Source organism: Argiope bruennichi, chromosome 4 (genome assembly GCF_947563725.1).
Source record: "Argiope bruennichi chromosome 4, qqArgBrue1.1, whole genome shotgun sequence".
NCBI lineage: Eukaryota > Metazoa > Arthropoda > Arachnida > Araneae > Araneidae > Argiope > Argiope bruennichi.
In genome coordinates this window covers 45472608-45485610 of record NC_079154.1, presented here as the reverse complement: position 1 = coordinate 45485610, position 13003 = coordinate 45472608, and the positions used below count along the sequence as shown (strand labels likewise).

At 28.3% G+C, this 13003-nt stretch overlaps 1 protein-coding gene across 1 annotated transcript in view; it reads right to left on the bottom strand.

The window, feature by feature from the left end:
* Positions 1-1395: 1395 nt before the first annotated feature.
* The window catches only part of LOC129966878 (monocarboxylate transporter 9-like), a 62576-nt gene continuing 50968 nt past the window's right edge, over positions 1396-13003 (bottom strand). Inside the window, exon 5 of the mRNA XM_056081483.1 lies at positions 1396-3991. Within this exon, the coding sequence (XP_055937458.1) occupies positions 3867-3991 (125 nt within the window). The 3' untranslated portion in view covers positions 1396-3866. The remainder of the gene's footprint in view (positions 3992-13003) is intronic.

Below are 13003 nucleotides of genomic sequence, written 5' to 3'. Positions count from 1 at the left end.
GCAAAACAATTTCCTTCTTTCAAATTTTATTTTATACAATTTAAAATATTTTTCTTATTTTCTAATAGCAAATATTTTTAAAGAAAGCAAATTACATCCAACTTTCACCTTCCATCTACATACACTCTAAATCGATTAGGCTTAAATTACGCTTTAGGAACAGGGATATGGTGTGATTTCGTAGTGATAGCCTATCAATACTATTATCTTAAAAACGAAATCGATTAGGCTTAAATTACGCTTTAGGAACAGGGATATGGTGTGATTTCGTAGTGATAGCCTATCAATACTATTATCTTAAAAACGAAATCGATTAGGCTTAAATTACGCTTTAGGAACAGGGATATGGTGTGATTTCGTAGTGATAGCCTATCAATACTATTATCTTAAAAACGAAATCGATTAGGCTTAAATTACGCTTTAGGAACAGGGATATGGTGTGATTTCGTAGTGATAGCCTATCAATACTATTATGTTAAAAACGATATGGCATTGCATTTTTCAAATTTAATTTTATATGACAAATTACAATGAACTGTAAAAGTATCATCAGAAGTATCTTTTCAAGAATCAGACTTCAATTTCTATTGCGTTTCAAATATGATGAGAACAATCTTTTAATAGAACATCATTGAACGCATGTTCTTTTGAACTTAATTTCACATCCAACAACATAAAACTCCTTTATTTGATTTATTTTTTATGATATATTTTTACTTTCTTATTGTTTTTTTGTTATTGCTTTGCTTTCAGTATTGTTTATACTTGTTTTGTATATTTCTCTTTCATTTTCTACTTAATTTCAGTTGTTAGTCTTTTCTTTAAAAATAAATAAAATCCCCACCATCCATCAAAACCGGAAAAGGGCCTTCTGGCTCCAAAAATTGGAACAGAGATGGCGTAATGTAATATCTGACAAATATTTTGCTGTGTAAAGATAGGCACTGGTTTATTTTATGCAGCAAACTAAACCCCGATGTGAAGTTTCCAATAGAAAATCTGAAATTGACAAAAATGAAATTGAAAAATCTGAAATTAACAAAATTATGATGGTTGGTTCTCATCTACATAACTGCATTCATACATTTCATGGGAAATCGCCATTGTTTCCATTCTTCAGTTTCGAAATTTGATATTAACAACATTTCTCTTAGTATCAAATTTAAGTGCTATCGACTGTTAACTATATGATTTAAAAGGGGTTAAAGTGCAAGTCGAAAAACAGAAAAGATTGATAGGCCGGAGTTCTAAAAATGCTCACTTTCTAACAGCCCATATTTTAAAAGCATATTTTTTAATTCTAAATCACGCTCTTGTATATATATATATATATATATATATATATATATATATATATATATATATATATATTAACTTTATAATATAGGTAATCATTTACAAAGGTTTATGAGTATATTTAACGTTTAAAAATTATTGTAAGAAAAAGAAGTCCAAGAATATAATATTGTACATATTTTGAGATAAATTTTAAAGTGTCTGACTTAATTTTAAAGAAAATAGAATCAGAAAATAATAAAAATGCGTAAACTTTTAAAATGAATAAGACATCAATGTAGAAAATATTTTCTTTCTTATTAGTTACAAAGATTGTTCACCGTATGCTGGAGAATTTCTTTAAACTAGATCGGATAATTCAAAATTCAGGTAATCGAGTTCAAGTTTCAGGTAATCGATAAATCAAAATTCAGTATAAAGGTTCAGTATATTCAGTTATCCAGCGTACGTTAATATTAGCTTTTCTGAATAACGGAGAAACAGATAATACTAAAAATTATATAATTTCATCAACAATAATATGTAATGGGGTTTTACAAAGACAGATGTATTACAGAATACAGTCGTCAGAGGAGAAGAAAAAGTTTTGGCTGAAATCAACTTTTTAATGTTCTAAAACTCTAATAAGATATTAAAGAAATTCACAAGAATTTCATTTTTAATTTGCATCTTTCGTTTCTCTCCACATTAAGTACTTCAGTTGTGACAATTACTAAAAATTCCAAATTAAAATAGAGATATTTACAATTCTGATTTCATGACTTTTATTTTGGTTCCAAGGCTTTTGAGGTTCATTCTTAAAACTTATTGGACGGTTAAAAGTTGAATACTAAAAAGGAAAACGATCTAAATGTACTTTAAGTTAATCCAAACAAAAACAAATGGTATTATAAAAAGTAAGCAAATAACCCATGATATTATTTTCAACATACACACAAACAGTCTTTAAAATAATTAATATATGTATGAAAACTAACACATTTTTAGTTTATAAAATAAGTCAAGTAGTCCACTGTAAACAAAGATACAGAATTTCATATCTGTATAAATTATTAAACTCTTGTAGACAAACCCACAACGAGCACATAAATGGATATATAAAAAGAAGTTTACGGTATCCAATTTAAACTTCTTAGTTTACAATTTTTTTGAGGTGCAGATCATTTTTATCACATTCAAAATAAAAGCAAGAGAAACAATGCTTTCAGAAAAGAAGTGAATACCATAAAAATCTCCTAGCTGCAAAAAATGTATACTTATAATTTAAGTACAATCACATCGATTACAAAAGAAATAAATCTTTCCTCCTTCTTTTAAGTAAAAGTTTGAAGTGAATCTTCTGCAGTAAATGATGAAAAGTTTGAAAACATTTACATCTGCTTTCTTACCAATTTTCATGTTTGATAGGTAGTCAATAAAAATAACTTAAACTGATATATTAAGATAAAACATAATCATTAAATTTGTAATAAATAATTTTAAAAGCGTACAAATATATCACTATAATATACTTACAACTATTGTCTTCATCATAAGAAATTTGTATCCTTCATTATTTATTTTTTATTAATTAATGCTATGTGATCAATTAATACGTGGCATTTCAATTTGATATCCTGAGAGTGTCCTGCATTTGCTGTCTTTAGTATTAAGCTACAGCACAATGCAAGACTTGCATTTAGATATCTAGCACAGATATCTAAATGCATTTAGATATCTCCACAGCACTAGTGAATCTAGCATATCTATCTGCATTTAGATATCTCCACAGCACTAGTGAATCTAGCATATATATCTGCATTTAGATATGTCCACAGCACTAGTGAAATGGTCGCGAAGACCTCAACCCGAGAAGGATCGTACTTGCATCTGGACGGGCTGGATGCTACATTTACAGCATGGCTGACGATTACAGTATAACTTCTGGAGGGGAGGGGGTCACACGTGGATGAAAAATTGCCGGATAAGTTCTCGTTCTTCCTATGGGCATAGCATTAGTTCAGTGGTCGCGAAGACCGCATCCCGAAACAAATCATACTTGCATCTAGCTAGACATAAGCTGGTGATCTCTATTTTGTAAACGAATTTAGCAATTGTGTTATTATTTGCAGTGGAGGGCCATTTAGAAGTATCTCACTTGATGATTTTGTATGAATTACAAAATAACGCGTTAGTAAATGGACGCTACTGAGTGACATTGATATTTTACAACATTTGACTTCGGCATTACAGCACATTTTCTACCTTAAAGGCTTTACCATAGAAGTTTCACTTCAAACCAAAACGATCTATTATAAAACAATTATGCTGGATAAACAATGTAAACAGATTTATTCACTAGTCAGCAAAATCTGGCTGTATTTTTTTAATAAAAAATTATTAATTAATGTAAAACTAAAATCAGAGTTCAACAAAACCTTCAATGCTCGCGGACTACCATAAAAACATAAGTTATCAAACACGAGGAAGAAAATGTTTTTGTTTCTCTGTATATCACAATGAAAGACGGCAGTCAGAGCAACAAGCCTGACGTCTAGGAAGTTTTTGAAATAATACTGCTAAGTCGCACTTCATTTCAAAGGCTTGATTTTCTTGAGCAGAGGCTCCAGCAACCACAGTACCGCACAGGTGAGGCACATAACACCGAGAGTTGTGAACAGATGATCATAGGAACCAACGTTATCTCTGAAGTAACCTGTAGGAAATAATAAAGCATTATAAATTTTTTGAAAGTGATATAGGAAAAAATATAAAATTAATGAATTTTCAGTTAATCAAAACAAAGAAAAAAGACTGAGAAATTAGTTTTATTTCTTTGATAAAAATTTGATACCTAAATAAAATTTTTGAAAAAAGTGCTTTGATTTAGGAGTATATTAGTTTGATACAGATTGATGATGTTCGTTTCTGTATAGATAAATAAATATTCAATGCTGCCATCAACATAAAGTGAAAAAAAATTTTATAATGACTCACTAATTTTTCCTAATTCTATTAGGATTTAAAAAGAAAATTTATGATATGTAAAAAAAAGTAAAATGCATTGCATTTTGGTCACATTTTTTTTCTGCTAGGCATCCTTTCATACAATAACAATTACAAATATATCTTATGACTTTAAACGAGTAATTCTTGTAGGTATATTATATATGTATATAAATTTATTTCGTGTATCTCGCTTTAACGATTTGGATTAAATTTTATATTTAGGTAAGGTTTTGCTTTTTGAGTTTATCTGCATTGGTGTCTTTCCTAAAAATAAGCAATTTTACACAAAAACCCCACATTTATAATTAAATATTGACATGTGGCTACACATAACCTCCATAAGCGTATCAGAGACGGAGTAGTGGTTAGGGTTTCGGACTCCCAAGCATTTTTATCATGTTCAGTCCCACATTTGCAATTGAATTAGATTTCGCTTTCAACTTTAAACGAGCCATAAGATATTCATAATTATATATAGGCCATTTATTTATAATTTTACAAAAAAATAAAAAAATAAAACCCTGCCGCTCGAAGCTTGGTTTCCCAGGTACTTCTATATTAAAACTAATGCGCTTCAGTAGTGCAAAGTAAGACATAAATCCGATGCCTTTGAACAATGCATGCTCAGTCTTGGAGAGAGAGAGAGATATGACTGCAAGAGGGGCTTTTTGTTCCATTTTTCATGGAATTAGTATTGTTGTAGACATCATGCAGTTGTAGACGGTAGAATAGGGTATTTTTCATTATGACTGTGTTTTGATGGATGGAACGATTTTCGTGTTTCAATGTAAGTTTTATCAGATTCAAAATTCACCAAAAATGACTTGTTCTCTAACCCAGCAAAATCTTTCTCTGGGTTAATCTTCGTTCATAAATTAAACCAAAACCAGCTAATACATAAAATATGTTCACTTGAAAATATGAAAAAAATTACAATATGCAAACTGTTCTTGGCGGATACATTTTCTAAAATTCCAGTGCATTAGTGAAAATTGACATTACTCACAAGATATTCATGAATATTATTAAATGCTCTATAACTGGTTAATACTGGTTAATTAATTTTATATATATCAACCTTTATCTAGAGCTATCACACAGATATACTTTGGAGGGTGATAATGAGAATTCTGAAGCGATGCTTTTGAAATTTTATTTAGAATTTTAATTAATTACAAATTAAGTGAAATGTTGATGGTTTTCTGTGATAACTCCCAGAAATGTTTTAAACAAAACTAATTTTTACGCAACTTTAAAATTGAGAAATTGTTTTTTCAATAATACAAATTTAACTAGAGTACAAATTTCGCAATTTTTAAAAACATTTTTGATTCATTTTTAACAATAGAGTACATTGCTGCTTTGAAATTAAAGCCTTTCAATAAAATAAATAAAAAGTATTTAAATACAAACGAAAGAAAGAATGTCCCAATAAGAAATATTTTGATTAGAGAAAGGGGGAAAAAGCTGAAATATCAAGCTATAGCTCATTGTTTCATCAAATATTTAAAAAAATTTTAATTTCCTTCTATAGCTGAAAGTTAAGGCAGATGGATTCTGCTTAATACCTGTATAATTTAAGAGACGAATAAGAAAGTGGTTATAGTAAACTAATTAGATGAACTATGTTATGATTTAATGAGATTTGACTATTAGAATGGTTTTTATAAACAATGAACGTAACGGTTTTAGTCGTTTAACTTACACAAATTTAATTTATGTCACAATTTGATGCTGAAAAATATTTTCTTGAGAAAATCATGTATATTAAGTAATATAGAAAATCATGTATATTAAGTTAATAAATATACATAAGAATGAAGAATTGTTGAACTAAATGTGAGCAAAATCATAACTCCCATCTAACTAAATGGCGGTTAAAGAAAGTTAGTGTAAAATGAAATTTTAACTCATTCGAAAATATAAGTTTCTATTGTTTCCCAAATAATTTAATAGGAATTGCATAATTTTATAGGAAAATATTTATTTTTTGGGTTGGATTCAAATTTTATAGTAAAGTTGATAGTTATTGCTATTTTTTATGCTATTTTTTAAAAATTATTAAGAAATAAAATTTTTGAAACATTTCAAAAATAAAAGAATTGTTGAAATGTCTTCAAAATTTAAGCAAACTAACTAAATACGTAATCTTTGAGATAAACAAGATAAGCATTTTTTTAAGAAGATTGCAGATAAGCATCTTTTTTTCGAATATTAATTCTGATCTCGCATTATAAACTGCGTTCTATATTTCGAGCTTTACTCTAAGATGTCTTGAATATTTATTTCTATTTCTCTGATGCCAAGGAAGGTTAAAATCTAGTTTTGCAATCTTATTAAAGAAAAACTTGCATTTAATTCTATTCTTCACTTTTGACAAATAACGGTAAAAAATTTAAATTTTTTCCCCAATTGTTCTTAAAATAGAATATCGCTGTCCACTTCATTATCAAAGGTCATTTGTTTTACATAGTTTTTTTTGTTCTATTTTGACCTTGAAGAAGCTAATTTATCATCAAAATGCGCATTATTTACAATGTGTTAGCAGAAGAATTTAATATTACTTTCAAATTATGTTTCTAAGCATTTCGTATTCATCAAATAAGACAAGAATACTTAGGATAATGTAAATTTAATAGATAATATTTTGGAATGAAAAATCCTATAAGATATTTTTGTTATCAACATCCTTTATTTTTAAATAATATAAATCTTATAGGGATGAATAAAATATCAGTATTAAGGAATTTTTACAAGAATTCTTATATAATATTTGCTAAAATATTTTCAGTTTTGAACAAAATAAAGAAAATTCCCGAAATGCAGTATATAGCGTGGTTAGTTGATAATATAAGATAAAGTACTCAAGGATACAAATATGTATCGCCAAGACGTGCTCGCTCAATTCAATCGCGCGTTTTCATACCAGTTCAACTTTCGAAGCACTTCAGTATCGCAATCCGAGTTCTCTATCAACGATAATTTGAAGATGAATATTGATAATAAAATCTGTTGTTTGCCATAAAGAAAGTTTACCCTTTGACTTTTTTGGATGTGCAGAAATATGTAATTATAGATTTCATATCATTTTCTTCCAAGATTCAGTAAATTTTAAAATATATTCGTACAAGTTACCAAAAATGACAAAATTCACAATAATTGCATTATGACATCAAAAATTGCATATAAAGAAGAATATAAGTTGAAAATAGATACTTCAAATACACTATATTTCCTATTTTGTGCTTACACTTTGCTGACTATTTCATTTTAATAAACCGACAAAAGACTAAATTATTTTCTTTTGGGGAGTGAAAAATTTTTCCGCAGAATTACAGACTCAAATTTCTGAACGCTGTCAGAATTAATAGCAGTACAATTTATCTAATGATTTTGTAATTTTTTTTCAGAAAATGAAAAAAATAAAAATAATAATAATAAGCAAGGTAGAACTTTCTTTTTTCTTTTGACAACCAAATATGATATTTTATTTTTAGATAGAATGTTTGGAACCTACTTTATGTATTAGGATAAATGATACACCAGTACAAAATTGAATCTATACGATTTCGTTATTTTTTCAACATAATAGTGATATAACATAATAGTCATATAATAATATAATAGTCATATAGTCAACATAATAGTCATGTAATTATTCTCCCTGCTTGGATTACATTCTTTTTCACAATTACCGTTCGATTTTTAAAATTCTTGGGATGTAGAAATCTGAAAGTACATCACATTTCAATGGTAATATTGAAATAATTTGATTTATTTCTTTGGACAATATTATAATAGTGTTTGTTCCTGCATGATTCTAAATCATCAGCACTGGTCAGTAGTCGAGAAATGTAACATCCATTCTTTTTTCTTACTATTAAAAGCAAATTTCATATTAAATTACATTTATCAAACTCATTTTAATCGCTGTTCTAGAACGATAACATGGATATTCCCCTCTAAACAGGATTCCCCACTTTTTTCAACAAGATAATTCAAGGAGAGGGTATTTTGTAGATGTTGCTAAATACGGAATATTAAAATTTATTCATCGAGAAATTAACCATACTAAAGCTTATTCATCGAGAAATTAACTGTACTAAAGCGTGTTCATCGAGAAATTAACTACACTAAAGCTTATTCATTGAGAAATTAACTGTACTAAAGCTGATTCATTGAGAAATTAACTGTACTAAAGCTTATTCATCGAGAAATTAACGACACTAAAAGCTTATTCATCGAGAAATTAACATTGTATTTAGAAAACACAAAGGCACTATAACCCTTCTCTAAATAACTTTAACTTATAATATTCATTTCTGAAAATAAAAATAATTGCGAAACACATCTTTAATCGATAGTTGCGATTATTGCTTAAAAATCTGAAAAAAATATTGAAGGGGGCGTCTGCCGATTGATATTTGCTTTCAACAAATTCGAAGAATATAATTTCCAAACTACTATAATCTAGAATAAATATTGACATATGCTTTTTCTGGGAAATCGTATTTATCAAGCAGACCACGTACGTGATTTTGATTCTTCTGCTCAACCTTGAAGTTACATGTCTGAAGATTATCTAGAATATCTAAAAAGGGATTGTACATATTCTGATAACCAATAAACAACTAGGAATAAAAGCTTCCGATTTAAATCATTCATGCAAACTATGTAAATTCCTTCTTTTCATGTGAAATTTTTTTAAAAATAATTCTCAGATTAATGTTATTAAATTTAAGAACTAGAAGATATATATAATTGAATATATAATTTGAATATATAATTTTCACAAACTTGAGAAATACACCGAAATTCAAATACTAAAAAAAGTTAATTTTTTTAACCATAGGAGTGGTCTCCTTAAAGCTTTCTCGCATGCTCTCTAATGAAGATGTACTCCACTCGCATAAAATTTCAAACTTTTGGTAAAGTGATGAACACCAGGGCTGCTCAATATATTTCTGAGTCTTATGCGTATGTTATGTTACTCAAAATATAATTTACGCATATAATCACTAGGCATTTTGGATGAATGCCTCATTTTAAAAACGGAATAAAACCAAAATTTAACATATAAAAGTTATAGAAATAATATTACATGCCAAATTCCAGTCGTCTAATTCGTTGTGTTTTGAGTTATAATGTTTACGTGCATGAGAATGTACAAACAGACAGACAAATGTTCAACAATTTGAGAGATTTGATTCAAAATTTGAAACGAATGTGCACCTTTAGATATTACATCTGTGTACAAAATATTATCCCTTCGCCTCCTTAGTTTTGTATTTATCGCTTGCACCTGTTTTCGAACTGTCAGACAGACATCATATGAAATAGCCTCGTTCAAAATTTGATAGAAAAAAATTACAAATTTGGAGTAAAGATCATATACCAAATTTCATCTATCTAGCTTAAAGCGTTTCTCAGTTGTAGTCAGAGACAGACACAGCGAAAGACATACATTAAATATAATTCCAACCATCGGAAATGGTCTCCATGAAACTTTCTCGCACTGTCCGATAAAGATCACATTCGTCTCCCTTCGTATAGAATTGTGGATTTTGATTAAGAACCGAATATGGATTATGGAACCGAATATGATATTGGAATATGGTTCCATGGAACCGAATATGATATTGGAATATGGTTCCATGGAACCGAATATGATATTGGAATATGGTTCCATGGAACCGAATAGGATATTAGAGAACTGTACTTACGAAATGCTTACCGTGTATCTATTACTTTTAATGAATCTATTTCAAGGATATGTACTTTAGATGCTTTTTGCCAGAACGATCGACACTAAAATCTGACATGAAACTACAATTGAAGTCACAAGATAACATGCTGAATTTTATTGATTTAAGAAATTGCGCGTATGAGTTATTATGCATGTGAATTATGAGTTATTATGCATGAAGTTTACATGCATGTGAAAGTACAGACCGACAGACGGTCAATCCAAAGACAAATTTGGTTCAAAATGTGACAAGTATAAGTAATATCAAAAATGTATTTTTAGAACTCGGGAAGGTCTGAAACATGGAAAGTTATGAAAATTTCGAGTTCAAATTTTTTGGCTGTTATAATATTTCCTCTATACTTCGTGTATCAGAAAGTAAAAATAATTGGTGAACAAAAACAATTGCCTAGCTCCAACTACTACTCCGATTTCGTCAATTTTTATTTCATATGGAAATTCATGACTTATAGATAAATCTTCTTTGGTCGCCTACCCCCTTCCATTTTTAAGATATATCGCAAAATAAAATTTATAATCTCCAGTTTCGACAACTGCGCCGATTTCGCCACTTTGCAAGCTTAACCAAATATAGCGTACCGGTAAGAGTTCTCAAAGTTCATTGTGCAAATCTAATTTAAAATAATAGTTTGTTTAATTGGAAATAATATGCAATTGTTGACATAGTCATCAAAGTTCGTAAGCATGACTAGAATTATACTGTTAATTTTTTTCAGAAAATAGTCGTTTCGCCTGTGTAAATTGTAAAAAGAAATGCATAAAAGGTATTACAATGGATTTGCAAACTCATGGATAGATCAACCTATTCAAAGCATTTTCGATAAAAATATTCTTTCAAAAATTTGTAAAAGGATTTCCTTGAATTTTAAATCGCAACAGCTTCATCTGTTGATTCAGCATAAAATTTGTTATTAAGAATGAGTTGCCATTACGATTGATATCATTGTTGCCTGAAAAGTTATTCTAGAAAATATTTTACATTTCAAAAAAATATATGAAAACAGAGGTATTTGCTATTTTTTGAAATGGGTCAATCATTCTATAAAATTTAAATTAACTTCTAAACAAATTGAGGACTTAAATTAGGATTTAAACTTAGAAAGAGTTTTAAAAGATTCATTTCGGATAAGTGACTTTTGAAAATCTATCAGTGCAAATCAAGATATTAAAAAATATTTTTAAGTTATAAAAAAAACAAATAAAATTCGATTTTCAAAAATTCAAAAAAAAAATTAAATTAATAAAATACGAATAAAGGTATTCTTGATAGGGATTCACTAAGAAATTAGATGTCAATTGTTTTTATCAACCTTGAATTTCGCCCATTTTCCAACGGGCTCTAAACTGCTGAAAATAGCTTCGCCTCAGAGTGAAAGCTACTGAATATTAAGCAGTAAAATGATTGAGATTACACACGTGAATTGCGCATGTAAGTAGCTTTGAATAAATTGCTGAACCGTTAACCCTTGACCTGTTTGATTCATTCATCCGTCCAGAAGACATGTCTGGCGAATTAACGTTGCAAAAGAAGGAAAAGTGACTACACCTGATTTAACTTACTGAAAAGAAATTTAAAAAATAGACAACAAAATACACAATCTTCTTATCCGTGGTTACCATCTGTGGCAAAACAGGTTTATTTCATAGATAATGCGTTACTTACATAGGTGTTAATAAATCGGACACGTTTTTTCCACCCTCACCGTTATGATGGGCATCAGAAAAAATAATGAGTTTCCAAAAATAGCACTGTATTTTTTTTATTTTTTTTGTTCTTTGATATTTTTTTAATAGTGGTTCCTATTTCAATAATTAGGCAATTGGTCTTAATTTCAATTTTGAGGTCAAGTGTTCATTACTTGTCTATATCAAAACATCAATGTAGAAATCACAATCTTTTGATACATTTTATTTTGAATATAATCAGAAAAATTTACATTTTGCATTTTTTACTATGCATTTTTGTTCATTAATACTTTAATAGCGGATCTAATTTAAATCATTTGTCGATTTGTTTTGATTTCAGTTTTGAGTTCTGATGCTCATTTATTGTCTACATCAAAACACCAAGGAAAAAAAATAGCAATTTTTCGAAAGTTTTTAATTTAAATATGATCAGAAAAATTAAATTTTTCATATACATTTTTGATATTTTTAATAGTGATCCCACTTAAAATCCCTCGACAATCGGCTTTGATTTCAGTTTTAAGTTCTGATTTTGAATATGCTCATTTGTTGAGAATATCAAAACATCAAAGTAGAAATCGCAAACTTTTATAGATTTTAATTTGAATATGATAAAAAAAATGTACATTTCACATTTTTCAGTATGCATTTCTGTTCTTTGATAATTTCAATAATGGTTCCAAATTAAATAATTTGATAATTTGCTTTGATTTCAATCTTGAGCTCTGTTGTTCATTTGTTACCTATATCAAAACATCAAGGATAAAAAAATCGCAATCTTTTGATAGTTTTTCATTTAAATATGATCAGAAAAATATACCCAATTTTGATATAGATCTGATGAATTTCTAAGTTAATTATGATTTATTACAATACTTTTAAATCACTCCTTATCTTTACTCAATTCTAATGTAATTTAAAATCACAAAGCAGCTGAATCAAAAAAATATATTCATTTTACTTTTATTAATTTTTTTCATTAGATAACGTATATTTTTTGTACATTCAGAACAATCGTTTGCGATTTAAATCGTTGTTATTTAGAAATTTAAAAAGTTGCAGTTTATATCGTTTGCAAATTTTGTAAATTGAAAACATCATTTAAACAGAGTGCAACGTGTGACTAACAGCTACCAAATTTCGCTCTTAATTACATCTTGAGGCTCACTAAGAATTTAACTAACTTTTAATTAGTTAAAAAAATTAATCGAAATATTATGCTAAAATTTTGTTTTAGAAACTCTCTTTTATTAGTGTGCTAAAACC